This window comes from Amphiura filiformis, chromosome 12 (genome assembly GCF_039555335.1).
Source record: "Amphiura filiformis chromosome 12, Afil_fr2py, whole genome shotgun sequence".
Lineage (NCBI taxonomy): Eukaryota > Metazoa > Echinodermata > Ophiuroidea > Amphilepidida > Amphiuridae > Amphiura > Amphiura filiformis.
The window spans coordinates 22501234-22519893 of NC_092639.1; the positions used below are offsets into that span (position 1 = coordinate 22501234).

General features: G+C 37.5%; 2 protein-coding genes across 2 annotated transcripts; both read left to right on the forward strand.

The window, feature by feature from the left end:
• The first annotated feature begins 717 nt into the window (after window positions 1-717).
• LOC140166704 (CUB and sushi domain-containing protein 3-like) lies at window positions 718-12084 on the forward strand. Its single transcript, XM_072190204.1, has 11 exons — window positions 718-1086; window positions 1227-1340; window positions 4770-5129; window positions 5693-5806; window positions 5981-6094; window positions 6639-7010; window positions 7961-8071; window positions 8517-8882; window positions 10681-10794; window positions 11085-11216; window positions 11987-12084. The coding sequence occupies exons 1-11, from the start codon at window positions 939-941 to the stop codon at window positions 12082-12084; spliced, it is 2043 nt and encodes a 680-aa protein (XP_072046305.1). The 5' UTR covers window positions 718-938.
• A 1970-nt stretch (window positions 12085-14054) lies between these two features.
• On the forward strand, window positions 14055-17747 carry LOC140165340 (G-protein coupled receptor GRL101-like). Its single transcript, XM_072188671.1, has 5 exons — window positions 14055-14115; window positions 14337-14408; window positions 14594-14665; window positions 15627-15710; window positions 16444-17747. Exons 2-5 carry the CDS (start codon window positions 14374-14376, stop codon window positions 17558-17560), a joined length of 1308 nt encoding a protein of 435 aa, XP_072044772.1. The 5' UTR covers window positions 14055-14115; window positions 14337-14373; the 3' UTR covers window positions 17561-17747.
• Window positions 17748-18660: the final 913 nt, after the last annotated feature.

An 18660-nucleotide genomic window follows, 5' to 3' on the forward strand; every position in this document is an offset into this window, starting at 1 on the left:
AAAACTGAGTCATTAAAAAAAACTTGAACAATGATGGCGCTATTTATCTTAAATCTTGTTTGCATCTTTACCAGGGATAGACACATGTATAATGGTTTTAGAACATCAGCAAAAAGACTAACAAATGACAAAAGAATTTTCAAAAAGCCTTTTATCATGAAATGTAAGGTATATATAACTCATATTATTTGGATAATTTAAATTAAAAATATATGTAAATAGCGCCCTCAATTTGCACACAAGTGTACAGTTTATAGAATAAAAATTACCACAAAAAGGCAGGAAATTTTGAATAATTTGATATAGAAACGAAAATCTATGTTAAAAATAGCTACAGCATATACGTGTTTATATAGTTTGTTAGTGTGGTAGCTATTGGTAGGTCTAGAATTGAACATTATATAATGTTTTGTTAGAAAAATTAAGAAATGATCGCATCAAACAACCTTGTTTCGGTAAAAAATATCGCAAGATCAGCACAACCCGCTGCAACATAGAAAATGTGAATATCTCATGCATCTGCCATCAAATAAACAAATAAGTGCACAACACTAGTCTAAAGATTGTTTGTGTATAGTACTAATAGCAGATTAACAGTAGCAGTAGTACGATCGTCGTCATGTTGCCGCAATGTTTGTCCTTTTTGTTGCCGTTGTTGCGTGACTTAATGAAATTACTGCAACACGATTTTGATTTTCTTTAAATTTACAGTCGACAAATGTGGTTCAAATTTTATCACTGTGTCTAATGGGTCTGATTTTGTTTTGACGTCACCAAAATACCCGGAAGAACCAGATACATGGCCATTTACGTGTGTATATTACGTTACTAGTGATACTGGAACGAGGGTTACTCTAAAAATTGACTACATCAAACTGGGTCCGGCATCAAAATTGATCATCGGAAGCGGTCATAACACCGGCGAGCAGAATTCAGCAATGGCAGAAATCAGGTTATCAGCACCAGCTGGACAGCAATTTGTGACGCCTGAAAATAAAATGTGGATCATGCATCTTGGTTATAATCTAAATCCAGAATATACCGGAATAGGATATGTTTTTAGACTCAAACAGCTGCCTAAAATAGGTACGCATGAATAAAAAGTCGCCTTGACTAAATAACGTGTTACGATTTGCTTTTAAATAACCTTTGTTCGATCAATTTCGATCTATGTATTTTAGGGAATATATAATTTTGCAAATTATATTGCTTACTTTTTGTTACAGAATCTTGCAAAGATGACGAATTTCTCTGTTTTTCTAGGGATCGTTGCCTACCCTTGGAGCAAGTTTGCAACGGACATGCGCAGTGTGACGACTATTCGGATGAGCGTTCATGTGGTAGGCATTTGAAAGTAAAAACTACCGTGTTATCCATTCCTCGAGCAGTTAATTGATTGATTTTGTTTTACTTGAACGAAAAACTACATAGTACGGTCATGGATATAGGAATAGTTTCTTTATTTAATTAGTAGCTTAGGTCAGGTGTTTATCGATATGTATTGTACCACCACTCCGCATCTATTCGGACTAACTTCATCATAACTCATCACGAGGCGAGAGTTCAGCAGTGAAGTGTAGACAAATGCATCATTTGAATGCCGCGGATCCAAACTGAAGACTACCGCATGTGCCTGGTGAACAATAGATTTGTCAATACAGGATACTTGGCAGACGTTCACATAAAAAGCTTCTAGTGTATGTAATTGGTGTAAAAATTGCTCAGAATGTGGTAAAAGCACGAAACTTGGCACAAATACTCGTAACAACATTACAAACATTTGCAGGGGTAGTGCCAATTTGAATTATGTGTTCCTTAGCAACGGTTGCTAGGCAACATATTTTGCATTGAAACTAGCATATACGGCGTTCAGAGACCACATTATATGGCGGGTGCTCCTGTATTGTTATGCCTAACATATCAATCTTCATGTTAACTTGCATTTGGAGTACTTTTAATAGGGTTTTACCGTTACTAGACACTATTTTCCTTAGCAACCAGTACAAATTAACATATTTTCCTAGCAACCAGTCCAACAGTATTGTCTCTGATTGGTTTTAATGTGTATAATTAACATCTCCATTTATATTGTGATACTAGCATCACGTCGTAGCAGTTGCTAGGTACACAAGGATCTTAATAAGGATTAGACAAGCAATAGATGCCTCAGTCAACCAGTGCTTACCATTGTTCAGCTGCTCAGATCATGTCCAACAGCATTAAGATGCGGCAGAACAAGTTTGGGACAGTACCACACGTCTATCACAGCAAAGATCGGGAAACACCACTACCGGTCTATCTGGGACTTAAGGCACATGCACTGACCAGGGCAAAGAAGATAGTCGGTAGCCTTTACACTCTTGGTATATCAGCCTCATTATGGTCGTGCCATGTGGCAATAATGTCTGTGAGTACTATCACCAGATTGGCACAGTCTGTCTTCCTCAGATGTGGAAGTGTCAATTTATCACAGCAGCGGCTGACAATATAGACCATAATCCAAGCTTAGCCACCTCCACAGCTTCATTTCACGGCACAAGCATCCTTGTTTCAGAATGTAACCAAATATGATGCCATGACTGATGACACCGGGAGTGGTATCAGCCATCATATTACACCTCAGAAGGGGCAGAGAAAGGTGAAGGACTTTCTTATGATAAAGCCTACATGTCTACCTTCAAGATATGTCTATGTTCCCCTTACTGCTGGTAACATGACATCATCCTGTGAGAATCTAAGTAAGAAGATGGAGAAAGAATATGACTAGCTACGGCATGTTGAGAGCCTGCAGGAAGATGAAATATCCTCCGAGTCCAGCATATCTTGGGCAACATAATCATGCCAGTCATCTACCAGAACCAAATATAAATGCAATGCTGCCCCTCTTTGCTTACGAAGCCGGTTCTCCTTCAATGTTGCGTCACTGCTTTGATATGCCAACCCTGGTCAGACTCCAGTGATGACATTTGAGCAACCTCTCTTTGCCAAAATGAAGCAGCTACAATGGTCTATGGACAATCTGTATGGCGAAGACAAGTTTGTACTGCTTCTTGGGGGACTGCACACAGAGATGACCGCCAACAAAGCCTTGGGCCACTGGTTGGAAGGTAGTTGCTGGGTGGACGCTCTACAAGAGGCAGAAATTGCAACTCCTGGGATTGCTGAATCGTTCCTGAAAGCATCCCAGTCGTCCATACCTGACATGCCCATCAAGTTACTGCTTATGCATTACACATCCTCCTGAGGAAAGCATACGATGTGTATTTGGACAACCTCCCCAAAGGTCCCCCAGAGAGTTTCAGCTGCCGGTGTACACGACGGAAGGATACGCATCCTCAGTACTGGTACACAACACTTGAGTTGGAGCTGCTAATGTTGGCATGTGTGCGTTCTTTGCGCATAGGAGACTTTGATCTGTACGTAGACACACTAACCAAGCTGACACATTGGTTCTTCAGTCTAAAACACACACACTATGCCCGATGGATGTCTGTTCATGTAAGAGATATGTGCATCTTCGATGCAACCCATCATGATGTTGCTCAAGAATTTCGGAATGGCAAGTTCGTTCTGGCCAAGTCTCAGAGAAAATTCTCCTTGATCGCCATTGACCATGGTCATGAGCAAAATAACAGAGTGATGATAGATGAAGGTGGCATACTTGGACTAACACAGGATGCAGACGCTCTTTTGCGATGGCCTGTAGCTGGGCCAGAACTCATACGCGTCATTTCTGAGTTTGAAGCATCCATTGTCGAAAAAAGCAAGAATGTCAGACAAACCACCATGAGCAAACGAATGCTACCCAGAGACTCTGCTCTCTTCTCAAGGTTGTATATTGCATGCCAGACAAGAGATGGTGACTTGGACAACTTTTTCAGTCACGAGAACCACCCATTTCCACCATCTATATCTTCTTATGGGCAGCTTCTTTTGCCGTTGCCGAAGTCTTACCTTATGCATGCATTGTCTTGAGAAACATGTGGAGACTGCATGTAATGCAATCCAAGAACTGATGTGAGCATCATGGACGGTGCGGTACTCGTCAGCATTCTGAAACCTGTCGGATGCAAGACATTTGGTGACTACACAGCAAAGGTGTTTGTTCCTTACATCAAGAGGGAACAAAATCAGGCTCAAAGAGTAGACATTGTGTGGGACCAGTACTTCGACAACAGTCTAAAAGCACAATCCAGAGAAAAGCGTAGTACAGGACCAACTCAACGAAGACGTGTGGAGTTGTCTAGTCCCGTACCATGGAACTGGAAACAGTTCGTCCGCTTAAACGACAACATGATAGAGTTGTTCAAACTCCTTAACAGTGAACTTTTAACAAGTACAACTGCAGAAAAGTCTCTTGTTGTTACCAATGACGACACTGCGCTCAGTGCCCCTGCTCGAGAAATGACCAACTTAGGTCCTTGCAACCATGAAGAAGCTGATTCCAGAATCATGGTTCACGTTGCAGATGCCATCATGCTGGGCTTTCAAAGGATCCTCGTTCGAACAGTATAGATACTGACGTAATCATCAGATTTATAAAGTTTACTTCAAGTACTGTTAAATATCAAAAATATCAATTTTTAATGATTTGTCATAAAATGTGTATTACATTGCGAATTTAAACAAATCAAAATTATTTGATATCAGAAGGACATTCTTCGTATTCAGAATGCAATTCGATATGTCTGATGTGCTCTAATGACACACAATAAATACTGTCCAAACGTTCATACCCCTTCCCTTAATATAAATTATTATTCTTTCAGGATTTTGTGGCGAAGAAAACATCTTTCTTAGTGGAAGTGACTCAGTGATTTCATTTAATACATCATCAATATTCAAGACATCACAAGCGAAAGATTGCATATGGTTTATCGGTATCAATGATACGTATCGCAGAATAAAACTCAATTTCAAGGACTTCTCCTTTGGCCCTTCGAATACCTTTACTATTGGAAGTGGACTAGATCCTAGGAACGTCTCTACCAAGATTCTTAAGCGTAATGGTGAAGCAATGTACAAGACCCTTTTGACCGAAGGCTCGTTCGTATGGATTGCTACCAAAATTGAAGATCCTTCAAGCCGAGCTAGTTTTGATCTTGCTGTTGAGTCTTTTGTTGAAGAAGGTAGGTAATGTAATTCATGTGAGGTTGTGATAAAAATATCATCTCTGCACTATGAGACAGTTTACGACTTTTTCGTCACCTTAAAGATTACAACCTGCTGACGACATTATCAGCTTCCGAGTTTCTGATTGGGATATGTTGCCCCAGTATTTTGCTGAGGTTATTGTTTGGATTGGTGTTGCATGTGCAGTATGCATACTAGATGATTGCTTTTCTGTTTTATTAAAAAATATTTACTACTCGAGTAACAACTACGTGAAAGAAACAATGATGCATGTGATTTTATCTTGTGTAAGAGATGTTTCCTTGCATTGCAAGTTTGTCAACATGTTTGGACCCTTCATTGCATATATTCATGACATTTCTAGTCCGCCGTATATCAGTATTCACACCTCTGTAATCAGGCAGAATTATTTCTCTGTTTTCATAGACTGAACCTACTATACCTTTGGTAAAGTATGCAATTCCGTGTTTATAGCTATATGCATCACGTCGATCGTGTCGGACAAATTTGATTCTATTTGCAATCACAGATATTTTTATGCCAATGTTATTATTTATAGTTTGCGATGAAACTGATTTTAAATGCCCGTCTGGACTTGGGTGTGTCAATCAGTCAGCAGTTTGTAATGGGGGACTACTGGAATGTCCAGATCGTGAAGACGAGAGAGGATGTGGTAAGATTACGCTAATTCGTTGAAATATTGTTTTATATTTTTTATGCCACGTCAATATTCTTGTTCATTATGTTGTTCCCCAAAGTATGTATGTATTTAGCAAATGTAAGTCAGATGGGGGCGTAACCTAGTGATTTAAAAAGAACTTTAATCATTGGTCTTGTCCGTTTTCAGGGATTTGCCCAGCTGGCACATTTAAATGTTTAACAAATGTTTATTGTTACACACCGGAACAAGCTTGTGATGGACACCCTACTTGTCCTGATTCTGCAGATGAACTCAATTGTGGTATGTACAATAACAGTAATCGGGTAAACTCGTGTTTTGAATGCATCGTTTGGTATTGTGCTATTTTATTTCATAGGCGTAGATCCTGGGGAGATGGGGGATAAATCGCTCAATATTTAGACAGGGGAAACGGGCCATACAATCATTCCCCAATGTTGGCGTCTGTATGTGGGTTTCTGACCAAATTAACTTCACACCATTTTAGCCTAAAAAGTGCCAATTTCCACTTTTGGCGCGCATTTGTACCATCAAATTAGTCTATCGCCAAAAGGTGCTACTATACATGTAATTCAAAACATTATTCCAAACCTCTTCCCCAATGTCAAAAAGAAAGCTACACCACTGTTTTATTTACTTCTTATTATAACCTATACAGTCATGGAAAAATTGATATATTTGTCAGCGTCTTGCCATGAGTTTGCTTAAAATGTGTATTAACTCGATAATAACGCGCGAATACATTTAAAGAAGAAGGAATGGGTATTTGCGTGCTATGGTTTGTGATGTATTTATTATAGCTTTCTATTGTGTATCTATGTTTCAGTACCATGTGAATCAGGTGACATTTTACTTGCAAATAACGTGTCTCATCACCTCATGTCGCCACAATACCCCAACTTTTTCACGCGGACATTGCATTGTCTTTGGTTGATCACTACAAAAACATCCAACATAGTTGCATTATATTTCGACGATATCTGGTTAGAAAAGGCCGCCTTCCACATGGGTCCCACATCTGCATTGAAACCACCGCAGCCCAGTCTTCATTATGTTCTTGAGGAAACTACCATTGCTCCAACATCTGTTGTTTATCACACGCAAAGTATTTTCATTCTGATTGCGAACACTCCGATATACCAAGGTGTGGAATCACCAAAGAGGTTTTCTGTACATCTTAATCAAAATTATGAGAAAGGTAAGAACATTATTTATACTTTAAGGTTTACTTTTTCGAGAGTAGGTTCTCATGAAAGGAAACTTAAGACGTCCATATAATATGAAAACACAGATATACGCATGACATTGTACCACCGGGCCGGTACTCTTTTTGAAGCTATGCCCCTCCCTTTTTATAAATAATTGAAACCTTATTTATTTAACACCCTAACATTTGTATTAAATAGACTATCAGAAATACTGACGAGATAAAAGCAAACTAAAACCGTTTCTTGATTACTTGACAGTGATTTTACACATCAACAGCAAAATATTTTGCTGGTTTTGATAAACAATTTGTCGTAATATATATAAACCCAAAACAACATCCTGTGACTAACAGTGTTCCTTTGCTAGTTTGTGCGTATAAGAATCGTTACGTAATTAGACCGATAACAAATGTTTGAAAGATATTACCTGCATAACCGAGAAATCGGTAAAATTAAAGAAAATGTCAGTTTCTTTCCAGCCGTTTGAATATGCGTATCGCATCTGATTACTTGAAAATAATTTTACACAACAACTACAAAATATTTTGCTGGTTTTGATAAATAATATGTCGAAATATAAACCCAAAACAACATCCTGTGACTAACAGTGTTCCTTTGCTTTATACAAATAAAGGTGTGAGCAGATTTAAGTTTGTGCGTATCAGAATCGTTAAGTAATTAGAACGATGAGAAATGTTTGAAAGATATTACCTGCATAACGGAGAAATCGGTAAAATGAAAGAAAGTGTCAGTTTCTTTCCAGCCTTTATTGGATGATCAAATTTCGGGATCTAAGTTTTATTAACAATGTCAGATTTTGTAAGAAATACAGAAACTGAGGGTTTACTTTTTCAGAATTTTGAAATAAACATAAGGGCCTCCTCTTGAGCAAATCCTAGCATATTAATGGCATTTTCTTTATTGAATCTGTTCATGGCAGGTATGTGCGATTTCCAATGTGACTATTCCATGGCTGAGATCTGTATATCGGAAATGGTCAGATGTAAAGGTGTTGCTCTTTGTCCGGCTGGGGATGACCAAGAAAACTGCGGCAAGTTCATGTATATTTAATTCGTTGAATAATAGTAAAATACTAATAATGTTTTTGTAACTTCTTTCTAATTTCCGTTACGCATATAAGAGTAATGCTTTGATAAAAAATATTATTCTCTGTACAGTCGAAATTGATTAATATATCTGACTAATATGTTATGTGATTATATGATGTTTAGAGACTAATACATTTGTTAGATTTAGAACTCAATCTGCAATAATTAAACTTCAATTCTTTTGTCTTTAGATATTAAATCTAAAAACATATTTGCTCCCTAATCACAATTCATTAACCATCTATCAAAGGCATGCATGCACTCGCGTGCAAAATCAAAAAATTAAAAATTTACACACCATGTAGTTTTTTCACTTCCTGTGACATCAACCATTAAAAAACACTATATACATTAACAAACCAAACATTTGTAATTTGTACTTTACAGGTGATTGCGGTGTAAGTAACATTCTCTTCAGAGATTTTACTGACTACAATTTGACATCGTCCGGTTATCCGTTCAACTACCCAAATGATTTGAGTTGCAATTGGATTGCCAATGCCCAAAACCACCAACTTGTTCTCGAAATATTAGACTTTGATCTAGAAAGAGGCTATGACTATCTCACAATCGGCACTGGTGATATTCCTTCAGATTTTGGTTCCAGAGTTGCCAGTCTGACTGGTGTTGTCAAACTGAAGGTGTTAACATTTCAGGATGGGATTTTGTGGACGGTATTTAAGACTGATAGTACTGGATCTCGTACAGGATTTGCGATACAGCTGCTTCAGAATATTGAAGAAATTTCATCGGGTAACATATCAATGTTATTTCACTATAAATTGACATTTACTTTATTATATTCTTGATGACAATTAGTATTGTGTATTCCGTTAGTTACAGGTGATAAATATTGTTACGAGTCGTACTTGACTCAAGGCCAAAATCACCTTTTACCCGAACTCACACGAATGCACAACAAAGCTAACAAAATCTGAGTCTTTAATTGAAAGCAAGTTTTGTTTGGTACAATATAATGACAACAAATGCACATATACACTAATCAAATATAATCACTCTTTATCTATTTTGTACTTAGCCAGCATTCTTCTTCTTGGCGATCATAAAGTTCTTGCAATGTTCTGGACGACTGATGTAATATATCCTTATTCACTTGTCCTGCGAATCAGCGAAGTCCAGTGAACACTTGAGTTTATGAATATCCTTGCGTATGAAATCCTCACACAAAAATGGCGTTGCTTTCTCCTTGCGTTGCTTTCTCCTCCAAACTTAACTCCTTGCGCTGCTTAATCCAAACTCAACTCCTTGCGCTGCTTTCTCCAAACTTGGTGCTATTTCCACCTTTCACACAATATCTTCAGGAAGCAGGACTGTGATGCAGTTGTCCCCACTTATTTTGACAGTTGCGTTGAATCAAAACACCAGACTTCAGCAAGTCGACAGAAGAATATATATTCCTTTCTTGGAAGAAGTACGTTCTTTGACGTATTCTAGATCTTCTCCGACACCACTGGCAAATAGTAGTACTTTGACTACATAAAATATTTCTGGTTTGCAATTTCCTTTCTTTGAATGAATTGGACTGTAAGCATTTTAGCTAGCTAGCCCAGATCAACACTATCAACTGTGACAATAATAAAGGCTATTGCAGCCTGTCAGATTTGTATCCAGATGATAATAATTGTAACAAAATTTCATAAAGTCGCCTTTACAATCCGCAGTAGACCCTGATGGCTTACTTTGGTCCATTTTCGTAGCTCCGAAATAATAATCATAATTTCAGTCAAGGCTGAACTTGTAGCACTGTAGGAATCCTCCATGGCCCCACTTTGTAATACTCTCTGAGTACCCAGCTTAATTATTATTGATCTCTCTTTTTTGAGAGATAACTACACCAACCACATATTACAATCACATCGATACAGGTCTGCCTAGAATTATTGCAAACATGATGTTTTGAAGCAAATCTGGGATTTTCCCAATGTTCTAATAATAGACATTAACATTTCACCTTACATCACTTCCTGTGGGTTTTTCCCACTATTATGTCCATTTCACAACCTGTCTCAGGGGATTTTTCCCCTTTACATAAATAGTCTTCATAAATGATGTTGTTATTGCATTCATCTGGGTTTTCCCCTAGATGTACTAATAAAAAAACTCTTGCATGATCATAAAGGTAACTTCCCCTATTTCATGATACACAATTATACAGGGTACATCACAATATATATTAACAAAACAATGACAATAGTCCTGAAATAACCGTATATTGCAACAGTCTGTATTAGTCTACCTAATTGGTAACAATATAATTCTTTTCTCTTCTGTAGCGAGGATTATTGACCCCGGTTATTGACATTCCGAATTTATTAACCGTGACTAAAGACGCCTTTGAAACTGTCGCAAATATAAAGCCAATTTTCCAGAAGGATGTAATTTTAATTTTAATTATTAAAATATATATTCTATTAGGCATTGTACATAACAAATCTGTGAATGTGCAAGTTGAAAGAGAATTATTTATCATCAAAGGATATCCGCTGTTTCCTCATAAAGTGTGGAGTGATGTTGTTTATTTATATTACAGAGGAGTTGTGTGTTGGCGTTGGTCTTGTATGTGGCAATGGCTTTTGTGTACATCCCTCTGCTCGATGTGACGGTTTTAATGATTGTCTAGATAACACGGATGAATCTCATTGTGGTAGGTGTAAACATCATCATCATCATCATCATCATCATCACCATCATCATCATCATCATCATCATCATCATCATTATCATCATCATCATCATCATCATCATAGTCATTACTCATCATCATCATCATCATCATCATCATCTTCATCATCATCATCATCATCATCATCACCATAGTCATCATCACATTATCATCATCACCATCATCTCTATAACGACATTGCATAGGATAAGCTGCGCAAGGCTGGATTTATGATCACAGTGTGATTGATAATGAAATTATTTAATTCACAGAAACTATATCGTGCCCTGGCTCCTATCCCTGCCAACGTATCAGCCTTGCAGAGCCCGGTAAATGTGTGGTGATAGATGCTGTATGTGATGGGATTGTAGACTGCCCTCTAGGGGATGATGAACAACAATGTGGTAAGAATTTAACTCACATATTTCATTGTTGTTTAAACCAAGGTGTGTTCCCAGCAGTATGGAAAACCTCATCAATAACTCCGATACCTAAAACACATAATGCAAAAAGCCTTGATCAGCCTTACCCGCCTCAATGGTAAGATCTTTGAGAGCTTTCTGGCTGAGTGGACTATGGTCGACTTTTACCCTCACATTGATAAACAGCAGTACGGTAATGTGAAGGACAGCTCAACTACTATCTAGTGGATGTTGTAGACACTGTCCTTAAAGATATTGATGAGGCTGGCCATTATGCAACCTTATGTGCTTTTGACTTTACTAAAGCCTTTGACAGGATTAATCACAACATTGTTGTTCAGAAGTAAATTGATATAGGTATTCGCCCAAGTATTATTCCTGTCATTATTAGCTTTTTGTGTAATCGCACCCAATCTGTTAGAATCAAAGGCAGGTCATCAGCATGTCAATCTATTTCGGGGGGGTGCCTAAGGGCACTAAATTTGGCCCGATTATATTTTCCGCCATGGTCAATGATGCTGCATCCGAAGCCCCCTGAGATGGAAATGTTGATGACCTGACGTTTGGTGAAGTTGTAAATGCTAAGACAGGTGGTTGTTCCACAACTGCAAAAAGATCTTGATGGTTTAGGTGAGTGGTGCAACAAAAATGACATGCTACCAAAACCTTCCAAATGTCATATTATGTTTTTATCAGTTTTTTGAAAAGGGAACATTCTTTCAATCCTTTGACTCTCAATGGATCTGTTTTAGATGTCACTCAGAATATGAAACTTCTTGGTATCACCTTAGAACGTGATCTTATTTGGTCTACTCAAGTCAATTCAATGATATCTCGCGCCTCTAGATGAATGTATATGCTTTATGTTTTGAGACGCTTCAATGCTTCGTGGGATGATTTATCTTCTGTTTATCAAATGTACATTCGGTATATCATGGAATATGCCAGCCCTTTATGGCATACTAGTATATCCGGGGCACAGTCTGAGCAGATGGAGGTCATCCAGAAGCGGGCGTGTCGTATCATCCTGGGCCAGAGCTACACATCTTATCGGGCTGCTTTGGAGAAACTAGGTTTGGTTTCCTTATGTGAGAGGAGAGATCAGCTGTTGGTGCGATTTGGCCAAGGTTTGCAAGCGTCTGCTAAACATTCTCAAATGCTGCCTAAATCCAAAGGTGATCGGCACGGTAGGAATCTTAGGTATGCCCAGCAGATTGATCCTCCTCGCTGTAAGCGAACCAGGTACATGCAATCTACCATTCCTCAAGTTGTTCAGCGTCTTAATAATCTGTGGTTTCTTTTTTGCCTTTGAATGTTTTGCTATTGTATGCATTTTGATGTTGCTTTGTCTGTTGTTTTTATACATATTTTTAATTGTTACCCAGGCGTATCAGGTCTGTGACCTGCTTACTGGATTGTTTTATTTCTTAATAAATAAATGCAAGCTGTATCAAAATAATTGGTATCTATTAGTTGTCATGATAATGGATGAGTCGACGCATCAAAGTCATCATAAAGTCCAAATAACAAGTTATAAACTATACAATCTGGACCTTTCAAGAGCATGAAGAGTATCCAATATTGCATTTTAAAGAGGCTGGCTTTTCAATAAACATCAAAATTGATGGATACCAATCATTTTATACAGCTTATATAGGGACAGTTTATTGTAAACCTGTGCTCATCAGCAGGCAGACGACGAGTTTATCCAAAGTTTGATACCGTGGGTGACGACAGGACCTGGAATAAGGAAGACATTGGCATCGGGTTTTTTTTGACAGTATGTAATGGAAAATTAAAGCCTTTCCGAAAGTGGGTATGAAAAGGGTATTTGACGAGTTTTAATGATTGCAGTGCTGTATTTTGTTCATCTTTTATCAGATGTCAAAAAATGTTCATCAGAATGTGATTGTCTTTACGAAAGAACTAACTTGTTTGTTCGCTGTAAAGAAGGTTGGAATGACAATACTTTGACTTCTCTCGCTAAAATCACTTATGCACTGTAAGTATTCTCCTCCCTCTTCTCTTTTTATCGTCGTCATCATCATCATTCATCATCATCATCATCATCGTCGTCGTCGTCGTCATCGCATTTTAGAAATCTGTTAGGCGAGAACTTCTCATAAAACCAGAAAACAATTCAATAATAATGTATTTCTAAGGAAGAATTTGCCAGTAGCAACCACTTCTGAATAATGTTTGTCACTTGTTTAAATGGTGCTAGTTTCTTTAAAGTGTTTTCCATTTATTCCAAAACCTAAATTCAAAACAAATATGATTTAAATTGACTTGTGTATTTTAGCTTATCCATTAACAATTTTACTTTTGCTTAGAGTCAACTAATTATTGTATGTTAGGGCATTTATTATGATTATTTTAATTTGTTTATTTTGATTATAATTGCAATTCAGCGAATTATCTGGAAACAATGCTTCGATTTTAGAGCAAGGAATTTTCAAAACATTGTTCAACCTCAGAATTTTGTAAGTAATGTTTTGGTAAATTTATTTATTGTAATTCACCACCAATTCATAATAAATTTAAGTATTATTATTATTGCAAATACTCAGCCGGAGAATATAATTATTATGTATTTTTGTCTCTAATAGTAACAATAATTGTATTAAAGGTTCTGCAGATGAAGAATAAAAGTTTTGCTTACCTTATTTAAGCCGATTTGTCTTGAATTGAATGAAATAATGGCAATTTAAATGGCAGAACACAATATTAAATAAAAATAAATTGAAAATTTTACTCTTTCACTGTTTTCATCAATGTTCTTATTATGTATTAATTTCTTATGCATTAGATCTCTTAAGGGGAACAGCATTCGTACAATTGATCAACGTGCTTTCGCTGGGCTAACTAATACAACATGGTTGTAAGTGTAACACGTAACACGTAAACTAAGATAATTCCGCAATCGTGATGCTGATAACAAAAAATCTGACTTTGATGGGAAAAGGGAATGGGGCTAGTTCATATCAAACATTGTTATGTCAAATTAATATCGTTTAACCACTGGACTCCTTGAATAAGTCCAAACTCAGAATAACCATTGCCTCTTGTTACTGATTACATTGTTTATTCATTTGCACCAAGGGACCTTTCTTCCAATGAAATCAAGGAGTTAACCGCTATGTCCTTCATCGACCTGACCAATCTTGAAGGCTTGTAAGTAACATAACATAGTTTTTATGTGAACAGTGTTATCAAAAATAGAGACGAAAAAGCAGGAGAAATGATAATCGAGAAGATGAACAAAAACAAGAAAAAGAAGAAATTATAATGACATTTCAATAATGAATGCTTTCAGTTGTTCACACTGTTCATATCTTGTGTTAATTGTCTTGCTACAGGTCCTTGTGGGATTTGCCGTTAGAGACGATTAATTCTGGAGCCTTTCATGGTTTGTCGCAGCTCAAAACAATGTATGTAAAAGCAACCTGACAAATTATACAATACAACACACTATATATTTTCTCGTTGGGAGTAACGCCATGTTGGGATTTCGCAGTGGTAGATTCGAATCAGTGCGATTACGCGGTTGCGTCGCCAGTGCACTTACAAATAGCCCTTTTACGCGTGTGTATACGTTCGACGGGATTACGTTGGCGCGAGATTCGAATTAGCCACCGGGAAATCCAACATGGCGTTATAGAATAGCAGGAGGTACTCAATTCAATTTTAACACATAGGACGTCTTATAAATATTTGAAAAATGCTTTGTCACCATGACTGTTTAAACCATTATTATTTTGTAACGCATAATTAAAGCAATAATGTGTGATTTGCATAAAGAATAGATTCCTATTTAAATGTTTGTTTTCACTGATCACATTATCCCCAAACAAATAAGGTATAACGAAGAAAATTGCGATTTCATTCCAGCGCCTACAATGCGTGTACTACGCTCGCCGATCGTAACATGTAATACTACACGGAGCATCGCGCTCGATGTGTACACACACAAGCTGACATCCACGGGAGATGTTAGCAAGCAGTCGATCGGTGAACTTTGAATAAAACCGGGTCGATCCGGTTTTAATATAAAAAGTTACTGTTATTTTACTGTTATTAAAGCACTTCAGTCTTTTACGTGGTATTTTAGTACACCACTGGGCATTATAATTATGCAAAAAGTAGAAATCCGAGTAAAATTGAGGGCGTCGCTGTGAAGCAGATCACACATTATGGCTTTAAGTTCTGTAGCGAATCGTTTTAACCAAAATTTTACCAAATGTACTTATTTCGAGTCCATCTCGCTTGAAAAAACAACAACAAAGTGTTTTCTTGTCGTTAGAACAAAAAATATTCACAGATCATCTATAATTGTATACCTTGTCAACCATGTTCTGAAACATAACATTGTCAAATCTGATCTTTCCAAAGTGCGTTAACAAGACGTGCAGAGTTAGAGTCTACTTTACTGGTGGAGAATGGTGCATTCAACGGGTTAAATAACCTTCATACCCTGTGAGTAGGCCTAGATCTACAAAACGTTTTATCTCGCACACCCAGAGATAATATTCTGGTACACATATAGAACACAAGCAAACACACCCCCTCGCACAAAGACGCACATCGACCCATCCCTCACAGGTTTAAGACCTGCAAACGAGGAGCTTGCACACCCGAAGCTAAACTCCAAACCGTTGCCTTTTTACTATCCCACCGAGACCAGACTTTATACCGACAAACGAGTCTTGCTTATAAGATGAGTGGTGTCCTCGAACTACAACAGCACGACAAGCCTTCTGTCCTGCATGGCCGTTCCCAAATCCATAACATCCAGTCCAGTGTCCTGTTTCAATACATCCACATATGTTAGAGGGGGTCTACCAGGTTTTCTGTTTCCATGTTTTGGTGTCCAATGGATCGGCTTGGCTACAGTATCATTTTTGCTTCTGTACGCGTGCCCAGCGAAACGTGTCCTCCTCTCTCTGATCTTCAGTAGGTCACCATGCAGTTTGTTCGTGATGTGCTGCTTCCAAAACGAGTCTTGGTCTTACGTACTATACGTTGTTTGCAATACGCGGGTAGGAAGAGGGCGCCGTGAATGTCTTCAGTTGCTGGGACATTGTTTGCAGGTGTTTACAAACATACACCCCACCACACATACCACACAAAGAGCAATCTTTATTTATTATTAATTTGCACTGCTGTAGAGCTTCTATTTTACATTAAAATAATTTTCCTTCTCTTTCAGATACGTGGATGACCATCGCTTATGTTGTCATTTTGGTTCTTCCGTAGATTGCATCACGCTTGAGCCTCGGTCACCGCTATTTGCTTGTGGGAGCCTTATGCAAAATACCTTCTTACGAATTAGCATGTGGGTTCTTGGCATCAGCGCTGTGATTGGGAATCTTCTTGTCATTATTTCACGCTACAGAGAAAATATCAAGAGCGAAAAGGGTGCTGTGCAATCCTTCCTTGTACTAAATCTTGCATTGGCCGACTTCTGGATGGGTATCTACATGTTGATAATAGCTGGAACCGATATTTATTACGGTGATCGATATTTTGAATTCTCAGAAGTTTGGCAATCAAGCATTATGTGCAAAGTTGCCGGTTGCCTATCCCTTATATCAAGTGAATCCTCAGTTGGGTTTTTAACAGTGATAAGTGTCGACCGTTTTTTGTCAGTATGTTTTCCTTTTAGTCATTTACATTTGACGAAAAAATCGTCTCGCGTTGTAATAGCTATCGTTTGGTTAGTGATTATTTCCATAGGTCTTGTTGCAAACATACTTGCAGATGGTAACTCAGAATTCTATGGTTTATCTGATGTTTGCATCGGGCTCCCATTGATCACACGGCCTACTAGTTATACATTAATACAAGGTGACGTCGGAAGCCAATTCTCTGGGCAAACATTCAACGTCCCTGTTCCACAAGATCAAAAACCTGCATGGTATTTCTCCATAGCGTTATTCTTAGGAGTAAATCTTATCTGTTTTGTAATAGTATTAGCTTGTTACATTGCAATTTTCATAGTAGTTACGCAGTCAGCGAGGAATATCAGACGCAGTAAGCAACAAGATGACGAAATTAAAATGGCGACCAAGATGGCGGTGATAGTCGGTACAGATTTCTGCTGCTGGTTTCCCATTATCATAATGGGTATAATGTCACAAACCGGGGCGGTTGTTATTCCTCTCTCTATGTATGTATGGTCAGTAGTATTCATTCTACCTATTAATTCATCCTTGAACCCATACCTGTATACATTAGCTATTTATCTATCAGCATCAAAGAAAAGTGGCGCGAAAGAAAGTTCGGACGCAAAGACAATATCAAGCATTGCTGACACTACTATGTAAGAGAGAAATAGAAATAAAACAATACGGGAACTTACTATTTTAGGCAGGTCCATCCCGGGAAAAACAAACTACTGTTTTTTCCTAGCATAACCAAACTTGACATATGTGTTACTTGGGTTAATAGAATCAAAATAAGCCCTGGAGCCACCGCGATTTGTTCTTTAAATCCAAGATAGCGCCCAAAATCACCGAGTGTACACATAAAAACATGTTTTGGCATCTCTATGAGGAGCAAATGGCTAATTTTCGCCTTAAAGTTTTTGACAAATATTTTGTCAACACTTAAATAACATTATTTTAAAATATTTGCAGTGAGGTATCATAAAACGTTTTATACCCTTTATATATCCTTTAAACGTTTTCTGGCAACCCTTTCTAACCTTTTGCGCGAATGATATCGAAAACGTTTTGTGTTTGCTGGGTGATGACTAGAAACATTAACAGATATACTATGTAAGAGTTAATTATATTTTACCGTCGAAATTTCCTAGCTAAAAACGAATTGGATATTAAGCATTTTTAATACGCATATTGTGCGTTGACTATAAAAGTAAGGAAATCTACACCAATAAGCATAATTATAATTCAATATCATTATGTTGTAGAAAATAAATAATATATCGTCAATAATTAAAGTGTCATTCTGGCTTATTGATGTAGCAAATAGTGGACGTATTGTTAAAGTGTAAAAATCAGAAAACGTACAAGAAGTCTAAGTACTATGTCATACCTATCACTGCCTATAGGGTACATAGTAAGTATAAAAAGATATAAGGCCCTGCAAGGATAATAATGCTGCTACACTTTCTTGTATCAACTAAAATATTCAAAGTAAAGACAAACAAGTACAAGAATATTCACTTAACTTGATCAATTATAATAACAACTGCCTGCATTGTTTGTCTTTTTTACCAAGACAGAGATGAACTCTGATGTTTTTGTAACATCACCTTTTATCAAAAGTTTACAAATAACAAAGTTCAGTTGGTTCTTTGTTAATTTGTATTAGCAGATAATAAATTTACAATGTGTTGTGTTGTTCATTGTCATCTTTTATTCCTTCATGTGGTATCTGTTGGTGTCTATACCAGTTTTATTAG

Coding starts and splice junctions, on each gene's coding strand:
- LOC140166704 (XM_072190204.1), top strand. CDS start 939: ATGGCAGAAATCAGGTTATCAGCACCAGCTGGACAGCAATTTGTGACG. Junction 10,795..11,084: donor CACGGATGAATCTCATTGTG/GTAGGTGTAAAC, acceptor TTTAATTCACAG/AAACTATATCGTGCCCTGGC. Junction 11,217..11,986: donor GGATGATGAACAACAATGTG/GTAAGAATTTAA, acceptor GATCTGTTTTAG/ATGTCACTCAGAATATGAAA.
- LOC140165340 (XM_072188671.1), top strand. CDS start 14,374: ATGTCCTTCATCGACCTGACCAATCTTGAAGGCTT. Junction 14,409..14,593: donor CTGACCAATCTTGAAGGCTT/GTAAGTAACATA, acceptor GTCTTGCTACAG/GTCCTTGTGGGATTTGCCGT. Junction 15,711..16,443: donor TTAAATAACCTTCATACCCT/GTGAGTAGGCCT, acceptor CTTCTCTTTCAG/ATACGTGGATGACCATCGCT.